The sequence below is a fragment of the Perissodus microlepis genome, chromosome 15 (assembly GCF_051167445.1).
Source record: "Perissodus microlepis isolate ML-2025 ecotype Zambia chromosome 15, ASM5116744v1, whole genome shotgun sequence".
NCBI lineage: Eukaryota > Metazoa > Chordata > Actinopteri > Cichliformes > Cichlidae > Perissodus > Perissodus microlepis.
Window position 1 is genome coordinate 18693207 of NC_140475.1, and position 26638 is coordinate 18719844.

The 26638-nt window shown below is 37.6% G+C and overlaps 1 protein-coding gene across 1 annotated transcript in view; it reads left to right on the top strand.

Annotated features, from left to right (window-relative positions):
• Window positions 1-26638, top strand: part of LOC146372038 (exostosin-1) — a 291065-nt gene that overhangs the window by 239540 nt on the left and 24887 nt on the right. The window contains exons 6-9 of the mRNA XM_084953298.1: window positions 4894-5013; window positions 8487-8619; window positions 13783-13901; window positions 14862-14957. Of these exons, the coding sequence (XP_084809424.1) occupies window positions 4894-5013; window positions 8487-8619; window positions 13783-13901; window positions 14862-14957 (468 nt within the window). The remainder of the gene's footprint in view (window positions 1-4893; window positions 5014-8486; window positions 8620-13782; window positions 13902-14861; window positions 14958-26638) is intronic.

Genomic DNA, 26638 nt, shown 5'->3' on the forward strand with positions numbered 1-26638 from the left:
AGCTGTGGAAGGTCCTGCCTCTGAGAGGCCTCTGATTAATCCCTTCTTTACACTAAACTTCATGGAAAAAGCTATTTTCTCATGGAGTATATTTTCTCTAAATTATTTCAAATGGATGTCATTTCCCTCACAATTCACAGGCATGGATGACATAGCTCTAAGTATAAAGTGAAATGCTGTAATTTAAAATGAATTTAATTTGACTGTGAGCTTTTGAATATAAAACCAAGGCTCTATCCATTTTCCTAGTAACTAATCCAATTAGGTTCACACAGAGGCTGGAGCCGGTAAATGTGGCAACACCCTGAACACGTTGTCCTATTTACACCTACAGCGCATTTAGGATCTGCAGTTGACCTGCTGTAAGTATGTCAACATATATGTCTTTGGACTGTGGAAGAAAGCCATCAAAAAGCAAGAGAAGCGCAAGGAGAACGTGCAAGCTCCACACAGGACTGATCAGCCAGTTTAAACCCCAAAACGTCTTGCTATGAGATCTCAGTGCTAACCACTGCGCCATCATGCCGCCTCCATGATAGTGCAGTGAATCATTTTTGCTTCAGAGACTTTTTCCAGAGAAGTCCAAATAGAAATATAATGTGGAAATAAAGCATCTGGCACTTGGTGTCTGTGTAATCAAATGGTGATTGTTGGGTTATGGATGCGAAAATGCGTGAGTGATGAACCACAGTGGCATATAAAGGGACGCTCACATACATGTCACTTCAGAACAAGCATCATGCAACCTGAGGCACATTTTAACATTTCAAACTGGTGAAGGTTGGATTGTTTCCCTTCATTGTTCACCAGATCTGTGGTTCTTGTTGTTTTGGTGCCACGCTAAGCACAGAATCAAAGGTAGGAAGGGAAGAGACTGAATCAGTGACCATAAGACATACATAAGACATTTAATACTTGGATGCAGTAAGTGGCTTCCCAAAGTGGTTTCTTCATTTGTACTGACTGTGCTGACTTATAGTAATGCCTCCACCATGTTTGACAGATGATGTTTGCTTCAGATCCTGAGCCGTTCCTCTCATTTTTCGTACTTTTCTCTTCTCATGATTCCAATACAAGTAAACCTTGGTTTCATCTATCTAATGATTATTTATTTATTTGTTGGTAAATCTAACGTGGTCCTTTTCAATTCTTGTTATCAGATTTTTGCACTTTGTTGTAAACCATCTCTTTATAAGGCATCTCTGGTTTGTAGACCTTTACAATTATCAACCTTTTTTCTTTCAAACTATTCTGTCATCATGCACTTTAGTTATTTTCTGTGAGCTTCCAGGCCTTTTGGTGTCACTGAGCTTCACTGCATTCATTCTTCTTAAGAATGTCATAGATGGTCGACTTAACCAATCTTACATATTTTGTAAGATTATAGGTTTATTTTGTTTTTTCAGGCAAATTGTTGCCCCCTTTACTTATGTCAGTTTCTCCTCATATTGAAAGATCCAGTGCAAATATATCACTCAGAAACAAAACTACAAAAACTTTGTCATTGTCACGGACCTAACTGTATACATCGTGGTGGTTCAAAAACCACCTTTCTTTTCCAGAAAATCATCTATGTCATCCAAATTCCTGATAAAAGACAGGAACTCATTTTTTAGATGAAATAAAGTCATCTGCGTATTTCCTGTCAGTTTTAAATAAAACACCAGTTGAGCAGTTTAATATAATGTTACATAAATAAACATTAATTAATTAATTTAAAAGGGATACAGCAATGCAGGTTGTTTCTGCTTTTCATTCAACACACATTTATAGATGTTGAGGACACCTTGAAGGTGTTTCATTTCTTTCTTTCAGCACTGAGGCAGTCGGCAGAGTGGCAAGAATAAAATCATTTTCTGGAAAGTAGATATCAGAAAGGATTCTTTAGCCTCAGGCTCTATGGTTTATTCAACGGTCAGCTTAACACCTTTAAGAAGCATTAAAACATCCAGAATTTATTTATTTAATTATTTTGGTCCAGATGACAACATCTATAAAGAAGGCGATAATCAGTGAAATATTTAACCAGAATGTATTTTAGTTTTTGGTTGGTAAACAAATTCTGTATGCTTGCCCTGATTGTTTTTTTTCCCTTTTTTGTTTCTTTTTTTTTTGTTCACTAGAAACTACCTACACACGTGCATGCGCGTGTACACACACAAACACACGCACGCACACACACACAGGAACTCACGCAACACTGAAGCTGTAACACCTGCTGAGAGAGTTGAATCTCATTACTTTCAATTACATCACTGAGCACAGCAATACCTGGCTGTTTAATATGTAGAGTTTCTGTTCTCTCCATGGAGAGGGGAAATACACAACACACACACACACACACACAAAATTCCCCCCTGCTGAGAAACATAAACACTATTAGAGTCAATCGAGGGAAAGAGAATGGGGCTGATTTGATTGGTGTTGTTTATATTCCACCTCAGAGAGCTGAACAATTAAAGCTTGTGCTGCTGTAGGCAGATCCCAGTGACGTCAACACCGGCACAACCGCTTTTCCTGAGTTCATGATTAATGTGGGGTTTTCAGATCACACAAATGTGAAATAAATATCTTTTAAAAGTAAATGAAAAAGCAATTATAATACAATTTTGTTATAAAGTGGATAAGCAACAGAGCCCCTCTGTACTGTGAGTGCTTTTTTTTTGGTTTTTACCCATAATTATCAACACTCTGCCACATAATCTGTGACTCTTTCATTTTTTATGCAATTTTGTCATCACTCTGTGGGCCAGATTTACTAATGCTCTGTCCAAGCATTAAAAAACATACTTGTGTTATCTGTACTTACTGTAGAGGCACAGTGGTAAGCATGGACACAGCTATTTTTGCAGCTGGCCTTGCATACAGCATGTATTTGCAGATCCTTCGATTTCAGAGAGCAAAATTATGGGAGGAAAGCATTTAAATTAATCATACAAAAATTATTTACTAAGGGTTGTAGCAGGCAGTTGACTGCAAACCACTACTATCAATGCAGTCTTGTGAGTGCAGCCTCACACTAATTCACCCTGCTTGGTAAATCTGTCACTACCCAAAATATTTTCAGGGCTGTCAGAGATGAAATCCAGTCGTGTTTATTTATTATTCTTGTGTGAAAAGAGCGAAGCATAAAAAAATAGATAAATAAAAATGCAAGAAACATCACTGTAGTCATATGACATAAAAGCAATTTAATAAGACCAGTTTAAAAAATATGAATATGGGTTTGAAGGGTAATTGGACAGCCCAGCAATGCAAAGTTTCAAAGGCAAACAATTGCAACTTTTGTTACAAAGTAAACTGAATATATAATTTTTAGCAAAACAAAGCATGCAAAAATCAATAGTACAGTAAACCAAAGAAACCCAGGCAAAAATGAAACCTGTCTAAATCCAAACAATAAATGGAAAGAAATGGATGAAAACTCAAAAGTATTAGTATGATATAGAATGTACACTTTTACTTTTTCAATTCATTCAATTATATTATCTTTTAGAGTTGTGTTTTTGCTTGTCAGCCCTACAGTTTGTTTTTTTGCCAACACCCACTGTATCAGCACTCCTGTCAATGCAGTGGTCTCATTTAAATGAATGAAGGGATCATTTCGCCTTGAAGCAGACGGGATGAAGATATTATTGGACACATAATGCATGTGGAAATTGGTATATTTCAGTGACAAATATCAGTTGAAGACATTCCAGACAGGATGACTGTCAGTCGGAGTCGCCTCATTAAGCTTCACAGATCACTGTAAGATGAGAGCTCCCTGGTCAAAGCATGAGCGATAGAGCCAAGTGGCTTGGGACTCTTTAAATAAAAATCCTCAACACCCTCATGGAAAATGACCAGTGTTTCGGGAAAACTGATTATCACCATCACTCATTATTTCTCCAGATTATAGTGGCCTTTTCATTGGCCAAGTCTAACCAGTTGGCACTCTGTTTATTGACGGGAGATTTCTTGTCACTGGGGCCAAAACACCAAACAGTTCTTGGGCTTCAAATATGCCCCCATCCCTTAAGGGCCGATGACGGTCTTTAGAAACACTGGCTGGAATATTCCCTTGACTGTTTTTTTGTCAAGCTCAATGGAGCATGTATGGTTATGTCTGATCTCATCTTGTAGGTACTTTGTTGTTTTCCAAGCTGGACATCAAGACAACATCCTGCACCATCTCCCTGGCATATCCGGTTGTTTAGCTCCCAAGTCAGGATCATGGTGTTCCTTAATTTTAGGCTTTCACTGTCTCTCCCTGAAGGTGCCACTCAGGCAATTCACAAGCCAGCTGCTCATGTTTTGTATGTTAGTGTGTGCTGGGACCAGTGAGATCATGGGCTGTTCTTGTGGGTCTTAGCTATCAGCAGCGGTTGCTGGCACTTGGCTTTTTCATTCCCCTTCATTTCTGTTCCAGGAAAAAATAAATTAACAATGATCAATAAGTTGTTGAGGTAATGTAACATCTATGATAAGTTGATTAACTGTTTTGTGTAATTCTAAACTAAAGCTTAAATATCTTTTAGCTTTGGAGAGCTCATCAAACTCATCTATATAAAAAAATTATATATATATATATATATAAATATATATATATATATATTCCAAGCATACACTTAGATGAATTAACTCTCAGGTGAATACAGAACTGGAGCTGAATAGCAGGTGGTTTAGTTGAAACACTATCAATGGAGGTAAGTACAAAGTAAGATGTGGTGGAAGAGTCTTGAGGGGAAAATCTCCCTTAATCTTTTCTGCATGTCCACAAATTATTTATGCTTCCTCCACCCTATTTCCCTTCCACCGATTCTCATCTTTCACTCAGCATTGTTTAAAAATCTAGCATAATATAATCTGTCTCACTGTCATCTTGATCTCCTTTGTCTATTTTTTCCACAGGTTCCCTCCATTACCCGGTCCGTGGGCCATGACAGGATCTTGGCTCTCCGCCAGCAAACTCAGTTCCTCTGGGATGCCTACTTCTCCTCCATAGCCAAAATAGTCTTAACAACTCTTGAGGTAAGCTTGCAAAACATTGTCTTAATGGGAGTTGTGGATTTATTTTCATCAGGAGAGTTGCATTTAGTCAGTCAAACTGCTATAGCTTGTTCTGTACTATACATTGCCGCTGGCTATGCATCACCTCCCAAAGACAAACTTTTGAAAGATTTCTTTCTCCAGTTGTCAGTATCTTTTTTTTTTTTTATCCAAAGAAGGTTAGCTGAATGTGCCCTCTCTTTTGCAGTACTTTTTCTGCTCCATATTCATACATTTCCACTCAGAAGCAGCTCGGCAATGCAATGTTCAAACACTCAGTGAAGGTATATCAAAGTTACTGGGGGTGATTTGGCATGCTCAAAGTTTGTTTTGAGATCAGGGTTACAGTTTGACTTTTTGTTGTTGTTTTTTCTTCATAAAACTGTGTTTTTCCGCAATAAACCCTTAGCATCATGTGAGAAAGCCGCTGATATACCATTGGCACATAACATTTTTATATAGAACTTATCCTTTTTCAACTCTCAAAGCTACTGCCCCTCTTTCCCTTTGATTTGGCACCAGCTGACACGAGTTGCTAAAACCTTTTACAGCTAGTACTTAATGTTCATTGTCTTCACTGTCATCAGACTTGTGACAGTTACATATATTTAGCAGGAGTCCTTCTGTATCTAATGGTAGTCTAGATTGTGTGTGACTTATCAGTTCTAATCGGTGACAAACAGAAAAGTAAACCTCTTGCTATGTGTGAAAAGTGCTCATAAAATCTCTGGTGGACTATTCAGCAAGGTTAACCCAGAAAACATTACATCTAATATGGAGTTCAGGTTTTATTTTAACCTAACCTGACAATCTTTGAGAAAAGAAAAGAAATATTGAAGGTGGAAACCAGCATTTTGTTGCCTGAAATGAAAACATAGGCATCGTGAAGTGCCAGTTGTGAAGCACCAAGTGTGAAGGAGGACCATGCTGTCTGGCAGCCTACAGGTTTAAGAGGCTGCAGTATGTGAGTGGGCGTTCATGCCCGCTCTCAAGGCTAGAAACCCACAGGCTGGCTCATTAAATGACCTAACCAGCTGATGTACAGAAATGAACCTGTGTCATTGCCATGTACCACAAAAGCCATCCTAGTCTTCCCTTTTTTTGAAGAAATTCATTTCCTTACAGCCTCGATTCAGACCTCAGGGACCATTTGCACTTTGTATCATCTCTGAACACAGACACAGAGGATAATAATCCTTTTTATCACCAACATCAGCAGAAGAATCATAGGTATCATTACCTAAACATCAGTATGATTGCTATGATCTTTCTAAAGCCCACAGTTTGTTTTAATTTATCACGTCCACCATGAATACTAATGTCATAATCATCACAATTATCATCATAGCGATAACATAAATACTATTATTACAATCATTACACCAACAAAGAAAGACTAACTTTTTCGACTTCATTTTTTTAATGTGTGTAAAAATATTATTACTAGGTGAGGACTGTGGTTGTTGTGTGGGCCAGTTTGTTGTCTGATTTAATTGCTGAAGTTACACTGAATGCAAGTTTAAAGGTGGAGTCTCCATTCTTTTTCACAAAGTAAGTTTGAAGCACAGGTATACAGGTAGATCTTTTTGCACATATTTAGGCTTTATTAAGACTAAGAAAATTGGCTTTATCATTCTTATTGATTTTATATCTTACCTCTTTGAATTTGTACAAATAGAAAGAAAGTTTAACAGACTGAAAAGCCATTAATTTTTAATGCTGGCACAGTTAGTTTCTGTTATTAGTCATAAAATAATGACACCCTTTTTAATTCTATAGCTCAGTTGATTGCGTTGATTGCACAAATGAGCAATCAAGGTATCAACTTTCAAAACTTTCAAAATATGAAGCACGCCTAACCATCCCTGAAGGGTTTCAAACAGCTACTATACTTAAAAGTACAACCTTTTTATTTTCCTAATTATTTTCCAACTTTTGCTTTCAGAATTTGCCGCCTGTTATGTGTATAATTTTCTACTTCATATGCATATGTAAAGTAGAAAAATGATACAGTGAACTGAAAGTACGGCATATGCAGTTGAAATGAAAGATCTCATGCCTGTAATAACATCACACATTTGTGTGTTTGAGCCAATTTAATGCTGTGTATATTAAAATGTTTGCATCAATGCCATCTATCAAACACCAGGAATAAGGACCCATCTTTTTGTAAAATGACTGATAATTTCATCACCAAGCCCTACAACTATAATTTATGTTTGCCTTCATGTTTACCTTAATAATACAAAGTATTCTCAAATTGCAGCATTTTTGTTTTTGTTTTTTTGAGCACAAACAAGACCTTGGTAATTCCACCAAATGCCCAGTGCTAGCAGGGTATGAAATTAGACAGGAGACCGCTGACAGCTGTATACTGTTGGCCAGATGTGCTAAAAAGTCAGAGCCAGCATGCCACCAGGCTAAACGGGTGAAATGAAGCGTGGCTGATAACCGTAGTGTCCCACATACTGCGAGCCTGACAGTTGGTGTAAGGAGGTGGGTGTGTAGGCATATATGTGTGTGTGGCAGTTAAGAGCTGGATGTAAGTGTCAATTCCCCACTCCCTGTTTCCTACACTGTTTTGATCTAAATACAAAGAAATATGATTAAAAAGTTTGTTTGTTTTTTAATTAAAAATGTGTTTTTTAAGTTTCACAATAAGTCAAAACTACTTAGGTATATCTCTACTTTTGAATGGTTTATAGTCCATTATTAGTCATGCAAAAAAATTAAAATATGCATGTAAAAGTCAAAAATATAGACAGCTCATATGCCATTTATGTCCTAAAACCGAAATGAAATTCAAGGATTTTTATGTCACTATATAATTTGCAAAAATAAATAAATACAATTTTTAGTGGCAACCAACCAATTGGCTAGGATCAACAGCTCCATTACTCTTGCATTACATCCTGTTGGCTCACTGTCACAACATTCAACCAGCTCACCCAACCTCCGGTAACAAGACAGATGGCTCGTATTAGCTAACTCACTAATGGACTGCTCATGTTGGGATTGAGTTGCTCCACAGGATGAAGTGTCTTGGGTCTGCAAAGATGTTCCTCTCTTCGAGACCTCTCAAAGCACCTAACATAACCTAAAAAGCTGTCATTTTTAGTTTCAAATATTAGTACATGTCTGTTGTTAGGTGGCGGAGTTAAGGGGGCAATTTCAGGCAATTGATTTTTCAGTTTGACTGAAAAAAAAAATACAAGAAAGGAAAAAAAGAAAATTCTTGGTTATTATAGTCTCATCTTTTCTTTCTGTTCTCTTCCTGATAAGTTATACTTTATGTTCACTCTTGCACCCTGTTTTTACCCCTCTGGGTTTTTTTTTATATCCATTGTTTTAAATATATTTTTTATGGTGTTCATTTACAATTCAGCTTGTTTCCCTGATCTTTTTCTTCTTTTTCTTCACACCTCCTTTCTGCTTTACCTCTCTGCTTCATCCAGATCATCCAGGACCGCGTGGACTCCCTTATATCCAGAAACCGTTTGTTGTGGAATTCCCTACCTGGTGGTCTGTATGCACTCCCTCAGTACTCAACTGACGCTGCCCAGTTTCCTTTTTACTATGCTCTACTGGGTGAGTACATAAGCTTTCCATAAGAGTAATTTCAGTGTAGCACAGATGGTATAGGTTGTTGTTTTATGACTTAGCTGCAGCACAGGTGAATAACTGGAATGCAGTGTACTTGCCAATAAGAGAATGATCACTTAGATTTACCACGTTGGAGAAATAAGCAGGTCAGGATCACAGCAACTTTGATGAGGGCTGTGCACTGTTCCTGACCTGTGTGGTTTCCTCAAAACAAGAAGGGTTGTGGGGTGTTTCTGCTCAGTAGTGATGAGTACCTTTTGTCAGAGGAGGCACAAAACATGAACCACAGTGTGGTGCATGTGCTGGGGAAAAGTCAGGTTTGCTGCAGATCCAGCTCGCGATTTACAGGATTTAAACAAATACCCTTGAATGTCTCAAGGTGCCTAAAGGTCACTCAGTTTATTGCATGCCACTTCCTGTGACACAGAGCTAATAAACTCAAGTTTGATACATATATGATAATTACTGAATCTGGGCTGTGATGCATGGCCGCAGTTTTTCTGTTATTTGTTTTCATTAAGTGTTCTCCTTGGCTCAATCATATTAACAGCTGGAGGACACATCATGCAAACAACGATTACGTGGCCACAACTAAACTACATTTTCTTCTTTGTTGGAATCCAAAACATTCCCTTTCTTTCAGGGAAATATCAGAATTGTCACTGACAGCCAGGAAGGCTCAACAGATGCTGTCAGTATCATAAAGCCTGTCCTGTCTTGATCAGTGACAGAGAAGTTTCTGCGACAATTCCTGTGTTTTTCTGAAAGTTTTCACCTCTGAACACAATGCCCATATTAGTGAGTAAAAAAATTGTAAAATGAGGATGTGTTTGCCAACAAATTTTAAATCCAGTCAACTTGGACTTCATTGGCTGCCTAAACTGTGCAAGAAACTGCTGTCTATAGAGCCTAAAACAGTGAATGTACAAGCAGCATGACTTATGCATGACAGGTCAGATAAGTGGTTAACAACGGCAGCTGTAATAAAAATCTGCAATATTGTTTTTAAAATATATACGTATATTTTGCAAGACTCCTGTTGGGGCATAGTTCAGAAACTTGAAGCTGCAGGGAAAGAAATAAGGCTTCTATATGTGCATGTTTATGTGGGTGTGCAGACCAGAGAGATTCTCAGTAGTCTGAGGCTGTAACTCAGATCGATGTTTGTCTTTCTCTGAGGAATTGTGGACACAAGGGTTAGAAGGAAGAGAGAAGAGAACCAAAGATGGAGCAGTTTTGTTTACACCTCTGCAGTAAATCACTATTTTTGCTGCCACCATCACCAGCGCTGCTGCTGGGGGAATAACTTTTCGTCAGCGCCGTGTATAAGACGGTCTCACTCTGATACCTTCCCATAAGTTTTGATGGCAAAGCTGTTGCAACTTGGGCCTGATAGTTTAAAAAAGTTTGGCTTAATGTCAATACATAGCGGCCTCGGGACAAGTAAGGCATCACGATCAGATGCCTCAAGTTACAGTTTTATTTTAGTCTGTGCTCTGCAGCTTCTTCAAATTATATAAACAAAAGAAAGTTGTGTTAATATTCTAGAAATTGATGTATCAGAGCAATACTGTTCCAATATATAGCATCTATTTTATAGCTCGTTTGACATTTGTAGTTTTTTTAATGGTGTTGAGTTTCAGATTGACTTGCAGGTCATGTCAGTATAAAAGTGTGACTAAAGATGGGAGAAAATTTGATGTATGCTGATTTTCTGTCTTTTAAATTATACATATAGTTGAAATCAGCAAATGCTTTGTCAAAGTCAGTTAGTCCCAGTGTACTAGATGAGAACTGAGTTGCAAAGCTGCTCTCAAGACACCACTAAGGTACTGGTTGTGTAAAACTCCTGGCTCAAGGCTCTGATTTTTCCAAGTAACGCTAGACCATAGTGTATTTAGGACTATTTGCTTAAGAAAATTTTTGTTTAAGAACTTTAAAACATCTTTGACAGACCAATACAGTTAACACTGCTCAGGCTGTGTTTCAAGAAGTTTAAGATATGTGTGCTCACTTTTGGACTATGCGGGTGGCAAGGTGTCAGATTTTGACCTTGCTATCAGTGTGGCGCAGATTGGTCGCACAGCTGCCATGCATGCCATTTTAAGAGCATTTAGTCAAATGTTCAGTGCAATGACTCTTTAAAGACTACACTAGAAAACTCTGTCAGATTCTTGTCACAGTCATAACAGTAGATTTCTTCTTCTGCGTTAAATCCATATTGTAGGTACAATGTAAACATAAACGCTTCTGATATCCTAAGCTGTTACCTTGCTAGAACTGCAGTAATGCTGATGCAGCCCGCAAGAACTAAGACTGGCCATTAAGTACCATTGTTTCCTCCTATGCATCTCTGGCCACTTCTTCTTCTGTTTCCATTTTTTTAATCAACTTAATCAACTTGGCATCACTGACGAAATCCCAGTATAGATGTGCACTTTATTGCAATAGTCAAAAAGAAAATTTCACAATTTTTTTTAAAAGTCTTGGACTTAAAAAGACAACAATCACATCAAGGATGCTAGTCTGCCTCTATGAATTATGCATGTACTGTACCTACACTTCTCAATTTTAAATTTCATGTTTAATATTAAATCATGAAATATTATTATTATTATTATATTTGGTGTAAAATCTTGCATTGTGTGAGAGCTGAGTTGTGTACATGTTAATTTATTGTATTCTATTTTATTCTATTTCTATGTAGTATGCATCTGCAGCTTTTGAACCCAGAACAAATCTATCCATCTAGACAATTAACTGCATCTTATCTTGTTTTATGAAATTGATTATTTGTTAAGAATTACAAAATCCCTCCAAAGTTAACTTCTCAACTTTTGAATATTTCAGATTTGAGTAAGGTCCTTTATGTCCCCTTATGATCTGATTTCAGAGAGCTTCCATTCTGTTCTATGACTGAATGTTTCAATGTTTTCAGGGTTTTGATACTAAAAAAAAACAGAAACATGCCGTTTAACAGAAATTAACATGGCTTAGCTATTTTCAAGAAACAGAAGGTTTAAGCCTATTTATGTGACCCCCACAAGGGCAGAGCTCATGCTTCCATAAATACCACTAAGCCCACCTGAGATGGCTGGTCAGGGGGCCCAGTGTCAGAGAGATGGATAGAGCAACACTAAAGAGCACTCTGGCTGCACTTATCCATGAGGAAGTGTTTTCCCCTATTCCCAAATGCACCCAACACTTTCCATGCCATGTGCCTGCAGTCCTGGCCTTCTTTGGCTGCTCTGAGTGTTCAGTGTTTCTGTGTGTGTGTTTCCACATCTACCTGCCCATTTATCTATTATAGATTTTTGCAATCCTCATTTTAGCTGCTCACATGGGATATCTAACTTTTTGTAATTACTTTATGGCAGTGTGTAAAAATAGAATAGAAGCAGTTTTGCCGCAATTTAGAGTTTTTGGTCTTCTTGAAGTGAAGGAAACGACAGCAAATAAATTCCATTGCAAAACAGAGGATGAGAATCTTTGTAAAATATAACGACTTCAAAAAAGTTAAAATTAGAGCTGGAAAGGCTGGAATAGTAAGTGATACTAAAAAGAAACAGCAGGAGGAACATTGTGATTCTAATTAGGTTTATTGGCAACAGGTCAGTAACATGATGGTTATAAAAAGAGCATCTTAGAGTAGACAAAAATACATGTAGAGGACTCAATGACAGTTATCGCAAATGCTTAATTGCAGTTCTTGCTGCCAAGAGCAGCACAAGTTGTTATTATGTTTAGGGACCAATTAGGTTTTCACCAGGGCGGGGTAGGTTTAAACAATCTTTTTCCTTTATAGATCAAATTGTTTAAAAACTATCATACGTAGGTCATCTTGCCTTAAATTTGCTCGATGATTCGAAATGTGAAAGTGTGAGAAATATACACACACAAAAAGAAATCAGGAAGGAAGCAAATGTATTTCTATAACACTGTTTATTGTGAAAATGTCAAAATGTGTGTTTATGACAAACCGTTGCATTTTGTTATTCAGCCTTTTTGGAATTGAGGTTGTATTAGCTAGTGTTTCCTGGAACCTCTGCTTTTCACAGAACTCTAATGTTATATTCTTATTTTTCTTCATTATGAACCTCTTTGTTTCATATGTTCAATTATGAAACATTAATTTATAATAAATGTAAGTGAATTTCCAATATATTGTAATAATTATAAATGGCCAGTTGATTAGAATGCGTCCCCGCATACTAGAGTGTATTACAAAGTGCTGTTGTGAGATTATTAGGGTAATTAGACTAATTACACAGCTCACAGCTGCCAAATATTCACAGTTTACACAACTTATTTGCTAATCAGATTAAGAAGAAGAAAATCACCATCAGTATATACACAGACTACAATCTGTTGCTGTTTGTGTGATATTTCTGATCATTTCTTGCCCCATGAAAGCCATATGGAACGATTTAATACTAGTCAGATAATGTTTGCAGTGATTATGAATGCAGCAAAGTTTACAGTGCAAAAACAGTGTATGTTTTCTATATTCTGAGCCATCTTAATAACATTAATGTGAATTAAATCCTGTAATATTTGACAATAATAGATCAATCTATTTTGAAACAGAAGATGTATTAAGAAGCTCGTGCTTTATTATATCAATACATTTTTCTGGCACAGGTTTGCCACAGGGAGAATGAGGTTCTCAAAATTACAAATCTTCCCATCCCACTCTTTTCTGAATACCATTTGTCAAAGAAGCCTCAATTCATTCTGCTTTGCTGCTTCTCTTTTTGTTCTCTTTGGTTCATTTGTTTGTTTTGGTAAAATGCAAGAGAGTATCTAACAAGTGTTGTAGAAACAGAATTACCCATTATAGAAACAAATCAGCATCATTTGCAATTGAGTAAAAGAGACTCAAAGCAAACTGTTCACTCTTGGATTAGACATGTTTACTCATGGTCAGCCATCTGAACCGGGGGGTATATATGCTGTCACAAAGATGGATGACGGGTGCAGCGTCTGTGACACTCTGTGTCCAGTTAACCGTGATGGAGCTTTATGGAGAGCTACATCTGCACAAATCTGTGTTTTGGGTTTTTTTGTGTTGTTGTTGTTGTTGTTTTAAGAGCATAAATGCAGTTTACACATGACAGCTGTTTGTGAAGTATGGGTATGTTTGTGCAGGTAAGAGCCCATCGCAGCAGTTCACCACTGTGATCCATATGGTAACTCCTCTGCAGTCCCAGATATCCCCTGTGGTGAAGCTCATCATCGCTGTAGCCAAGTCCAAGTTCTGTGCACAGGTGGGATATGTGTCTGAACTTTGCTGTGATTTCTGCTGCGGTTCAGGAAAAAGATGAAAGAATGGTTTCACACATATGCAGTGAAATGCAAACAGTGTCAGGAGGTGTTAATTCTCACTGATCTAAAATGTTTCACTTGACAGTTGATGTTTATGTTATCAATGTGTTTCTTCTATAACCTTGTCTCTCCATATCTCCTCCCTCCTTATTTCCCTTTTCTTTTGTCTCATTCCGATGTTTCCATTCCTTCGTTGCGTTTTCCTCATATAACAGTAAAAAAATCTAAAAAAAATTTTTTTTTAAAAAAAGTCTAAAAAATGAGAAAGTAGATAAGTGATTATTGTAGGTTTTATATTCCAGTTTCTGCTTCTTTTTCAAATAACATACTGAATATAATGTGTGTTTATTTTGCTTTAAATCTTCACACAAGTCTTCTTGACCTTTGTAATTTATCTAGAAAGCTTTTAAACAAGCTTTATTATTCTACACTACTAAAAAGTACTAGAAAAAGGCACTAGAGTAATACCTGAAGACTAAAAGTCTGTTGCATAAGCAGTCTCTTATATAATGTGTTTTTTTTTTTAATGAAATATGTTGAATTAAGCTTTACTATAAATATTCATGTACATGTAAATATACTGAAAGTGCAATAGCTTTTGAAACAAACTTGGTGATGACTAACACAGTTCACGCACTCACAGGGCTAATGGAAAAAGAAAATTTTTTTGTATTCTGGCACTAAAGATTATATATGTACTCACTCTGATAATAAGGTATTCTTTAGCAAGGGTTCTCTGTAAAGCAGAAGACCCTGGCTGGTCTTTGCTTCTTGAAAAATAGGACGGACATTTTATTATGAGGAATATCAGCTCATTCAAAACCTTCTGTGGAGAAGCCTATTCACAACAATGTTTGGGCTTGTATAATATTAATGGACACCATGTTCTTTTCCCCACACAGATTGTGGTTTTATGGAACTGCGACAAGCCTTTACCTCCTAGAAACAAGTGGCCCTCCACCAGTGTGCCTCTCACTGTCATTGAAGGACAGACCAAGGTAATGGCTGTTGACTTTTTTACATCCATTATGTATTAAAATAGATTTAAATTTAAAAACTTTTAAAACTGACCTGCTTAGGGGCACGTAAGATATGAAAGCGACTGAAACACTCAGCTGATGTTCTGGGAGCTGTTTTAGAGGAAGATGGAAAACAATAACACACAAAAAAACATAAATAACATGAATGAGAATATCATACAGCTATAGGATTAGATGCTGTAAACTTACACTGTGTTATATATTTTGCACAATTTATACCAGTTTTATGAAGTTTAAGGAAAATATATTCACCTGGTGGTTGCTGAGTGATGGCTGGAGATTGCTGGCGGTCACTAGGTGAAATTCATTGCAAAGAAGTTAATGGCGCCGAACTCGAAACCTCCTTGCAATGACTGTGGTCATAAGCAGATTACATGGAAGATGCTGACACTGTCTGCAAGCACTTGCTACCTCCTCACCCAGCGATAGTGAGAGGTAAAAAAAAAAAGCAATCCCAGACCGTTTCTCTTCAAAGTAACGCAGCCAAAGCAGTTACAAGATGGTTTTTAATGCAGCACCCACTTTTTTTTACCCAGCAACAGCCAGTATCATCCAACAGCCACGAGCCAGTCGAGGAACACATTTTCATATTGACTGGAGATTGCTGGAGGGTGTTCAATAGGTTCTAGGCCTGTGAGGCATAACTGTCAGTAATCTTTTATGATTAATAAACAGGGGTGCACATAAGTGGTCCGCAGGTGCGCATGCGCTGTCAAAATAAAAGACGCACACCAGATAAGAAGTTGCAACGTGTGTTTGCGTCCATATAAAAGGCACTGTTTTTGTCCGCTAGAATGGGATTTTCACGGCATTTTCTGCACCAGATCTCTGTGCGTTCATCATTTGTTTGAAGCCAGCTCGCCTCCTGCAACCACTTTTCTGAGAATACGCGCTTCTTTTGCGGTTCAGACTCCTTCTGACATTTCTTTGGAGGTGGAGGAACAGCAAAGTAATTGCTTAAAGGAGCTTGCTTCTTCGACATCTTTAAGATGATGAAGATTCTTGGAAAAGATATCATTCACTTTTAAATGAATGAAAAACTTTATCACCACAAATCACAGGATAATTCTACCCCTGTATGGTTAACGATGGAATGTTCTGCTGGAATCATTGGAGAACTTTAGAAGCATTACCTAAACGTTGCTGTAGACCAAATACACTCTCAAATGAGTCTTTAATATGTGTTTAGTGTTTTGCAGCGAGGAATTTTGCTCCATTTAGACTCTCAGTCCATGATTAATGATTCAGTAAATGCAGCAAAATACCTCTGGGGATGCCAGATGTTCTCAGTCTTATATATTGTTATTATATTAACAGCAAAAGAAATACAAGAGTGGGTCAGGATTATGGCTCAGTGAAGCTGAAATACACCAACCATCTACCCTACAGCGAGTATGAAATGACTACATATCACCATTATTAGTGACCATACGACTGCTGCTGCCAACACTAAAGCAGGCAGTCTTTCTCACACTACATATACTACTACTAATAATAATGCATTAAAGACTTTTTAATTGGTTTAGTCAGATGGGTTTTAAAGACCCTGATTTAACATCACAGATGTTTTCAGTTACTGTTGCTGATTTACACTCTACAGGAATGTGTGGATGTCTCTTTGGTCCTGATTATGTCCTGCTAGTTTCTTCACATCTGGTAGTGTTAAAAACTCACACATTTCCTTGTTGAACAACAGGAAAGCGATAAGATATATCGCTTGGTATAAAATTATTGCATTTCTTCCTGTTCTGGAAGAAAAACAACCTCAGACACACTGTTCGTTTTTATCGATTTTGCTTTGGCACTCACAGCCCTAGTTTAAAATTAAGAAAAGGTTATAGTTTTGATTGGAAATAAATAAGCATGTGGTTGCATTGTGTTTTAAAGCACACCACATGTTTTCAGAGTGGGTTTGTTTTGTTTGTTTGTTTTATTTTGTTTGTGCTTCTTCAGTTCTGGAACAACTGAGGGATATTCACACATAATAAACCCCAGTGGACCACCCAAGAGCTGAAGAATGTGAAGACGTCTCATGGATCTTCAAAACCTAGAAAAACTCGAGTCGCTTTCTTTTCAAGCTTTCAAGCTTTTTTTTCTGAACTGTAACCAGAGACTGGGACTCTTAATCTAAAAATATCAAACCCAAAATGATGTAATTGTAGATTGTAGTTTTTAGGCTGGGTTGACATAGTGTTAAATCAAATCCTGCCACATTTATTGGGTCCATATTAATTACAAGTCCCTTGTTTAAAGCCTCATAGCCCTGTAAAACATGTAAAAAAAAATGGGTATTGCCACTGTAACATTGTAATGTTGGTTTGTGAATCTGCATTTTGAAGCCTCAACATTGGCATATGGGTGAAAATACAGAAACAATTACCTGCTAATTAGTACTAAATAACAGACTGACAAAATATTAAATTTTCAAACACAAAAACTGAAACACAAACTTGTTAAACAGACTGTAGCAAACAGCAACCCATATAATTTTTCAGGCAATGCCGTTAAAATGCTCCAAAAAGTGCCAACAGCACAAACACAGTGTCTGCTCAGGTCCAGTTCACTGACTCCTTTCAGCAGACGGCTACAGCTGCCTGTGTTGGAAAATCTGTCAGAGTAACTATGCCCCCAACTCCAGCAACCAGATGGGTGAGTTATTGAAATAAATCCACTCCTCATAGAGGTGTTATGCAGTGGGAAACTATTTATAGAGGCCAAAAAGTTGGGGTTTTGTTGTTGTTGTTTTTTAAATCAGGCTGTAAATATGCTTTTTAATTACATAAAATTGGACATCTGAACATGTAAATCTGTTGGGTTTGACTCACTTTTGGAGCTTTAAGGGAACAATAGAAGAACTTCAGACATGCACTTCTGTGATGGCTTCATTCTCAGTGACGATTACAGATGGGTTATTCCACAAACTTATTTGGTATTTAAGCCTGACACCATTGGCCGTTTCTGGGTCCAAACTCCGCTTCAGGTCCCAAAGTCAAACAAACTCTGTGGCATCACTAAGAGTTTCAAACTGTCTAAAGTCTTTCATCTTTAATAAAATGATCAGCATTGCTGCTTTACCAGGTGTAACAATTAACTTTAACATCCAGGGAACCACGAAAACAGAATTTATTAAATTTAATGGAGTTAGAAGTTAGCAGGGAGTTAGCTCACTAGTTTATCATAATATACCATGTTCTGACTGAGAGATTTCTGAAAAATTTAAATGTACAGCTCTGTTATCACTTCCAACATAAATGAAGACAGAAAACTAAACAGCAGTGACTTTTGTAGGGTTACTGAAGTTTGGCTAGCTGGTATATAATGATTTGCTACGTGATCACTAGCGACACAGCTATGTTAGCATAACATAAACACAGTGAAGCTGGAGGATGAACGCTAACCTTTTTCCACTTGATAAAAGTTAACGTGAGGGTTCCCGACGGTTAGGGACAAATGCAATTTCATGGCAGGATGCTGTAAACTAACTGTCGCCAAAGTGCTTGCTCATAGGGGGTCATATGATTGTTGGGTTTTTCTCTGTATCTATGAAGCGCCTTGAGGCGACTTTTGTTGTGATTTGGCGCTATATAAATAAAATTGAATTGAATTGTAAACAAAACTTCAGTCAGGAGAACAACTGAGATAATCCATCCACAATATGAGGTTAGTCATTAATGTACTGCTGCATGGGCTGGGCTGTAGTTACACGTAAGGTTTTAAAAACTGAGTTTTAAAATGAACAGTGGTAATAAAAACCGAAAGAGGCCGACAGTGATCACTGACTGTTTTTAGGGGCTTGTTCAGATGTAACAGAACAAGATACAAAGCATTAAAACGTTAAAAACACAACACCTTTAATAAACACAGAGCAGTTTGGACCTGGAAGCAGGGTTCATACGTCATCAGTTAAAGACGGGGTAGGTGATGTCAGTCTAAGTCTGTCTTTTATATGTAGCCTGCTTTAATCACTTGATTAGAAGGATAAAATATGTAAAGAAAGAGTGAAAAAGGTCTCCCTTCTCTCATTAACACCACTGTAATGTCCTTGGAATGAAAAAAAAAAGAGAAACATGAATGAACCTCATTATATCTGTTTTCCACACCAAGTTCCAGGTTTAATTAAAAGCAGATATTGAGTATATTTTCATTTAATCCAACCTGAAGTCCTATAATCATGCAGCAGAGGGAGGGAATGATGTATAATGCTCTTTTCCTTTGTCAACTAAATTCTAATCCAGTGCTATTTCAAGTTTAAATAGACTCTTAATGATAAATTTGAAGCAGTGTGAGCTTTGATTGTTAGATATTAGAGCGAAGCCAAGAGTGTGACTTTGTTTCGTTTGTTCTCATTTGCAATATTACTGGGTTGTACTCTGCCTCTATCTACATATACATGCTGTAAAAACTCATAGTTGTTACGGTATATTTAATAAACAGAAGAAAAATGTCACATTTTCTAAATACTTTAACCAACTGAGCTTCTTAAAATGCACTCAGTCAGATACTCGCTTACTAAATGAAGCCTCCACACATGCCACCATGTTTCTCTCTCTATGTCAATCTCTTAGTCGTCTAATTGCTTCTGTTTGTTTTCATGTAAACGTCTCCCTCTTGAAATGAAAGAACAATGTCTCCGCTGGTGACAGTAAAACGCATCTCAGCGACCATGTGTATGTGTGGTCCTATAATTAGACATGTGGTATATTGTCATGCAGCCCAGACAGATGCTCTTCACAGTATTTCCTTCCAAGTGCACGCTGTGTTTGCTCCCTCTGTAGCAACAATACACACACACACACACACACATAGAGAGAGAAAGTTTGTCATTTGCCTCGGCAGAGCACAGCAGCAGAGTAATTTGCTGTTGGTTATGAGTGTATCTACTCTGTAATGCTGAGTGGATGCACTCCATCTACAAGCTTTTACTTCCCCTCTCTCCTTCCGTCTCTCTCTCTCTCTATCCTCAACCTCTGTTCTGTGCTTGCCTTCAGTGTTATTTTTTCTCAAGTACGTTCAGAGTCACCTTTCAGTAAGTATTCAAACGACTCTTTAATTTACTTGATTATTTCTGAGAAGTTCTCATACTTAAATGAGCTCATTTTAATTAAATTTAAGTAGACCCTCATAGATTTGGGATTGGTCAACAACCAATTGGGAAACTATGGTTACTATGGAAAAAATATGTATTCCTTGACCAGTTGGCAAGTGGTTGCTGGACGTTACTGGCTGTAGTTGGGTAAGATTCGTTGCAAAGAAAGTGCTGCACCAAAAACCTCCTTATGATTTCCACAGTGGCCCATTGTTTACATGGAAGAGTCCGATTTATTTACACTCACTCACTAACTGACAAGCGGTAGCAAGACTTGAAAAAGTGAAACACTAAAAGGAGAACACCTGCTTTCAAAGTAACAGTTGTGCCTTACAAGGACAATATTTCAGGCTATTTTGACTTTGAAAGTCAAGGGTCTCCATTTCTGGTAAGACCACAACATTGACCAACACTGACCACACCAGTGCACAAAGCCAGGTCCAAGAAGACAGAAGAATGAATTCTAGTGTTGAACAACCTGACTGGCCTGCACAGTGGAGACTGCGAGCCAGGCCTTCTCGTCCAACACCACTGTCTGCAGAGTCACCTCACAGATATGCTTCTGGAAGTGTGTTCAAAAATTCACATGAACACAACCTTCCTTGTTCGGGTCAAATCTGACCGATTTACAAATTAAAATATGGTGTTTTACATCTGATTGCCTCAAGGCCTAATGACATCCTCCACACTACGCACTTGAATATATAAAAGTGATGAGCACCTCTTTCATTGAATTTTGAGTGTTTTAATCAACTTTGTTTGACCAGAAACTCTGTGTTGTTTCCGGTCAAAAGTGACTGCCATAGGAAATGAATAGGAATCCACCCCCACCCCATTTGGCCCACTGAATGAGCAAATGAATGAACGACCCACTGAACAACCCACTTAACTGAATTTGGTGATGAAAAATGTTTGTTATTTTAATTCAAGAGCTGTTAAAACTAACCGGTCAATTGTGACCGGCAACACTAAAAACCACATTGTGGAAAGCAAAGAATAATTGAAACTCTTATATCTGCAAATGGTGGAGCAACATCATATTAAACCATATGGACTAAGAATGGGATGTTACTTAAGTTCATAAGAATGTGAAGGCAGATGATTAAATACTTTTGGCAGTACAGTGTGCATCCAAATTTGCTTCCATGACAGTCATTTGTTTGAATTCAAACAAATGACTTAAGCAGTTTGTAGGAGATGTTATTGCTATATGTTAACATGGCGTCCAAAGGTCAGAGACCACTATTGACAGTCGTGCTTTCATTTTGGGTTTGATTATAATTCAGTTGATTTTCACTGCATGAATTCCACAATTATGTGCTGTACGGTAGGCCATGTTGACTTGTGACAACATGTGACATCAGAAATTCTCTGCTCTCTGAGTGTCCAAGTGTCGCTCATAAATGATCAATGGGATTAAGGTCAGATGACTTAAGAAAAGTCGTTCTTTAAGTAGTTTCTGCAAATTATTGTCTTTGTTTTGTTTACTCACCAACTAGTTAAGCACTGCAATATGCTTAAAGAGAAAATTACTGATTGATCAGAAACAAGTGGCTCCTCGTCATTAGACCTCCTTGATAAGCATTTATGACAGACAAATCAATACGATCAAAGAAGTGGTCAATATACTCCCCTCTGCTGCTGGTTATATGTTGACTACAGCTTTATCGATGTACTCTTAATATCACCTCTCCTGCCTTCAAGCAATGAATTTTATGTTTATAAGTTCATCTTGAAAATCGATCCTCATTTCTTAGTTGTGCATTTAAATTACAGCAAAGGAGCATAAAATAGAAGTGGTCAAAAACTGCACAAAAATTATTTATTGTGAGGCATGGACACATGGTCTCATCCTCTGGTGGAGTCTGGGACTAGAATATTGGGTCCGTTGAGTCCTGTTGTGAGGTGACGCCACCATGGATTGGGCTTCATCTACAGCTTCTGTTCAAGCGGGTTTGGTACCTGGAGGTTATGAAGGCCAGGTAAATGCCCTGTGCTCTTTGTCCCTGAGCCATTACTGAGCATTTTTTTCCAGTGTGGGTGGTGTTCCAGGATTTATCAGACCAGCGTGTGCAAAAATAATCACAATATAAATATAGCTATATCAGAGAGTTGGTGAACACCCATGTGACAGCAGGCATGTTCCAATAATGAAGGTGTAATCTAGCATAGTTTTATTTGTTTATCTTCTACTACATCAAATCTCCAGAAAACAAGACATCTATCTGTCTTATCATAGAGCCAAAAGAACAAGTGCTGTCATTGTACAGAGGTCACGATACTTTTGGTCTCTATCAGTTCAACAAAAACTCTCAACTTCATTTTCTACTGTTGTTGTGGGTTTATTATGAGGAGTTTCCAAAGGTTTATGATAGTGGTAAGAGGGAACTAAATTAGTACCTACTCGGATCGACTCAACGTGACTCAACTCGTTTTCCATAAGAATCGTAAAGTTGAGAGTCATACAATTACAACAACGGTATGCTGAGAAGTAGGAAACTGTGTGCCTTTTTTGATTGTCATAGCAGGGTAAACACAGGCATAATTATTTAAATTAATTATGGGCACATTCTATTAAGTGTGTCACATCTTGGCCCATGTAAATGGAACAGGGCCATAATTGATGTTATTAATTTTGCCCTGCAATGCCATGTCAAAATGGCTTCTGTTAAGGCCTGTTGTTGGGGCCTTTTTTTCTTTGGCTTTATCACTACAGGCAGAGGTAATTAATTACAGAAGTAATTACATTTCTCTTTCATTTAAATTATAATTTAGTGGCGTTTTAACCCCATTTATGTCAGTGTCAGCGCTAACACGTGACTAACACATGGCTCTTTTTTTCCCTTTTTTACTGCACAATACTCAGCTGACTTTGACTTTATTATATATGGTATATGGCCTGTATTTGTATAGCGCTTTACTAGTCCCTAAGGACCCCAAAGTAAACTATTCATCATGAGAGAAAATGGCTGTTGATAGGTTATGATCATCTTTCAGATACCCACATGGTCTTTGACCTTTAACTTTAACTTAGAAACATCTTGATATATCAATGGCATAGAATCAGAAAAGACATCTCCAAAGACTATCCTTTAAGTAACAGAAGTCATGGCAAACATAAAGAGAGGAAATGAGTGGAACGAGAGCAACAAAGATAAAGTTCAGACCACTGAACTGCCTGAGATCTAAGTGGGATCTAATCTCTGTCTAGAGGCAGAAAAGCATTGACACTAGCCACAGGGAAGCATGGTTGTGTGATGGAAGTAGTGATGCGCGAATCATGAACGAATCGTTCAATACTCGAGAATCACTTTACTGACTCATGAATCATGATTCACAAGCCCAACTGACTCACTGACTCATCCCTGCTGCTGCTAGCTTATAATTAAAATTGTGGAGAAAAACACAACATCCAGTATCGTAACAAAAAAATTTCTGCTCTGAACTGGAAGAAAAAACCCTGAGTAGAAGCTCACATCAAGAAAATAGCTCCTCGGTTCACAGTAGCATCGCTCTGCTAACATGCTAACAGCACATTTGAGCTACTCACCCCCTCCCTGTGCTGAATCTTAAGCGAATCACTCAGGACTTGCTCACCCCCTCCCTCCTGTGCTGAATCATAGAGCGAACGAATCACTCACTCACTCACTCACCCCCTCCCTCCTGGCTCACAGCTTCTTCTTCTTCTTGGTTGGCAACCAATGTTAAGGCGCATTACCGCCCCCTGGCTCACAGCTCAGTGGACATTTAGATGAGAAAATATATATTTAACACATTTAAGGAAAATACTAATAAAATAAAAAAATAAAAATATATTAAAATAAAATAAAAATAAATAAATGTTTATTAAGCAATTTTGATAGGAAATTGCTTAATTTTAGAAATGTTTTTGCTCTTTTTTTGCTCTATAAAATAGTTGTTTTCTTTTAGAATCATTCATCTTAGCAGTAGGATTTACATGAAAAGAGAAACAAATTAAGTTTGAGTGAAAATGTACATTTTTTGCACTCTCTGGTCGACTGACTCAGTGAATCAAATGACTCAAAAAACCCGATTCACTTTGGTGAGTGACTCATTAAAACTCGATTCAGTAAAAAGAATCAAATTTACCATCACTAGATGGAAGGGTGGTAAATTTTAGCCAATAAGAGGTTTTGAGGGCTAGTGCCAATACCGATGTCTACTGCTGAAGGGTACTGTTTTATAAGTGTTTTAAGCAAGTTTAAGTTGAGCTTAAGTTGGACAATTTTCAGCCCAAAGAAACTTTTATAAAGTCTTTATATAGATGCATAGAGGGCACTATACACAAAACTATGGTAAAATACAGTGAATGCTAAAATGTAAAAAGTAGATTTACTGTGCTAATTTTTGTAAATCATGTTTTAGGCCCCAGTCATTCTATGGCAATCACCAGTTACTAGTGAAAAATTGTAGCTGGCTAATGGTTGCTGTAGCTTTTTAGTGGGACTAGCTGAAATTGGCTACAGAGAGACATATGATGCTGCAACACAAATGTCGTTGAGATTTCGCAGGTCGCTAGCAGGCTGTATTGGTCACCAGTACTTTGTTTGGAAGACACCAGCTTGGCTTCAAACTCTCACAACAGACTCTCACAAAGGTCACACTTATTTAAGTTGTAACAATCACATAGGTGATGGTGGAGCCCTTTACGAATTATTTCACCCAGCAAGCAACCTCCAGCAACCAGTTACCAGCGCATTTTTCTAGTGACCAACATAGACAGGTGGTCATAACTAGTTTCCAGGCTTGTCTGACTGTGTTAGGGTACCTGGGTCATTTACACAGTGTTTTCAGTTTTGTACTTTTATTTGTGTTCTCATTTTGGTTTATGACTGTGAGGGTTTTGGTTTCTGTTTTGTTGTTCCAGTTGTTCTTAGTTTGTGATTTTGTAGTTCTTAGGTTTTGGTTTCCATACTCCCTCTGTTCTGTGTCCAGCTTGTGAGTCTGTGTCTGGAAGTTCAGTCCGTCTTTCCTGTTTTACTTTGAAGGTCCGAGTCTTATGTTAATGTGTCTGGTTTTGCTTCCCTTGTCTCATTAGGCCTGATTTGTCCCAGGTGTGTTTCCCCCCTGTCTCCCATTCCCTGATTGCTCCCTCTGTGTATTTAAGCCCTGTGTTTTCCTTTGTCTGTGTTGTGGTCTCAACTATTCCATGCTGTGTGTTCTGCCTATCAGCCTGTTTTTGCTTGGTTTATATTTCCAGTTTAGTTAGCTTTCTGTTCTTTTTGCCATCCAGGAAATAAAGCTGAGTTTTGAGTTCACGTTTGCCTGCTGGAGTCTACACTTTGGGGCCACCATTCCTGCCTGCCTGCACACAGTACATGACAGACTGAGGCTTCAAGAGATTACAGTCATGCTGCTTAGTGCTAAAATGCTATCACCCATATGCTAACATGGATATGGCATGTACATTTGACATGTTCACCATATCAGTTTAGTCTGTTAGCAAACTGGTAATTTGCACAAATGCAAAAGTACTGAAATTCGCTTTTTTATGTGTACTGTATTTGGCCATAAACTAAAGTAGTGGACAAATTAAATCCCATGTAGAGATGGAAACATGTAACAGTGAATGGATAGATTGCAATGAAATTGTGGCAAGTTAATCAGTCCCATAGTCCTTGACTTATTACAGTTTAGATCTAAAACTGAAAAGAGTGAAAAAAAAAAAAACTTAAAGAAGAAAAATTAAGTGTAGATGGACCACAATTCTGACCAATTACACAGGACAAAAGAGCAAAAGTTTTGATAAAATGATTTCAACTGCAGCCCTTATTAATGAAAGCAGATTGTATTTCCTAAGTTGCCATAAAACACGCAGATGTGATATTTTCTTGGACTTTTAATCCATATTGACTTCAGGAGGAGACTAATTGTAAAGGGCATCCACACTATTGAGTTCCTGTTTCTCTTTATTCTTTATTCCACTATTTTATTCTAGTTGCTTCCGTACACTTTTTGGCGCTTAACTACTCCCACAGTTTTTGTGCTATTTTCACCGTTCAAATCTTAAAAAATTCTGCTCTTTCTGCTAATGCGGGCTATGACTTTTGGTGCTCATAAATTCTATACTTTTTGAGATATTGAATTTTTTTTTGCAATATTTTTTGCCCATTTCTGCCATATTATCAGAGGCCTCACTGGTTTTCCTTGCCGGGTTGACCTGTGTTTTAGCTCAGTGAGATGAGCATCCATTCTCAGACTGGGAGGCCCGGGTTCAAATCCCGCTTATGGCAACATTTCTTTCAGTTAACAGTTAAACTTTTTTAACTCTTTTCAACACAAATTTCAGCTTTTTCACCACTTTTCAGCAGAATTTTCAGTTTTTTCACCACTTTTCAGCACAAATACCAGCTTTTTCAGCTGTTTTCAGAAAAAAACTCTTTTTAGCAGAATTCTGCTCATTCACCTCTTTTCTGCCGAAATTCTGCTTATTCACCTCTTCTGAAAAATTTTCCGCCTTTTCACCTCTTATTAGCACAAATCTCAGCTGTTTTCAGAAAAAACTCTTTTGAGCAGAAATTCTGCTGATTCA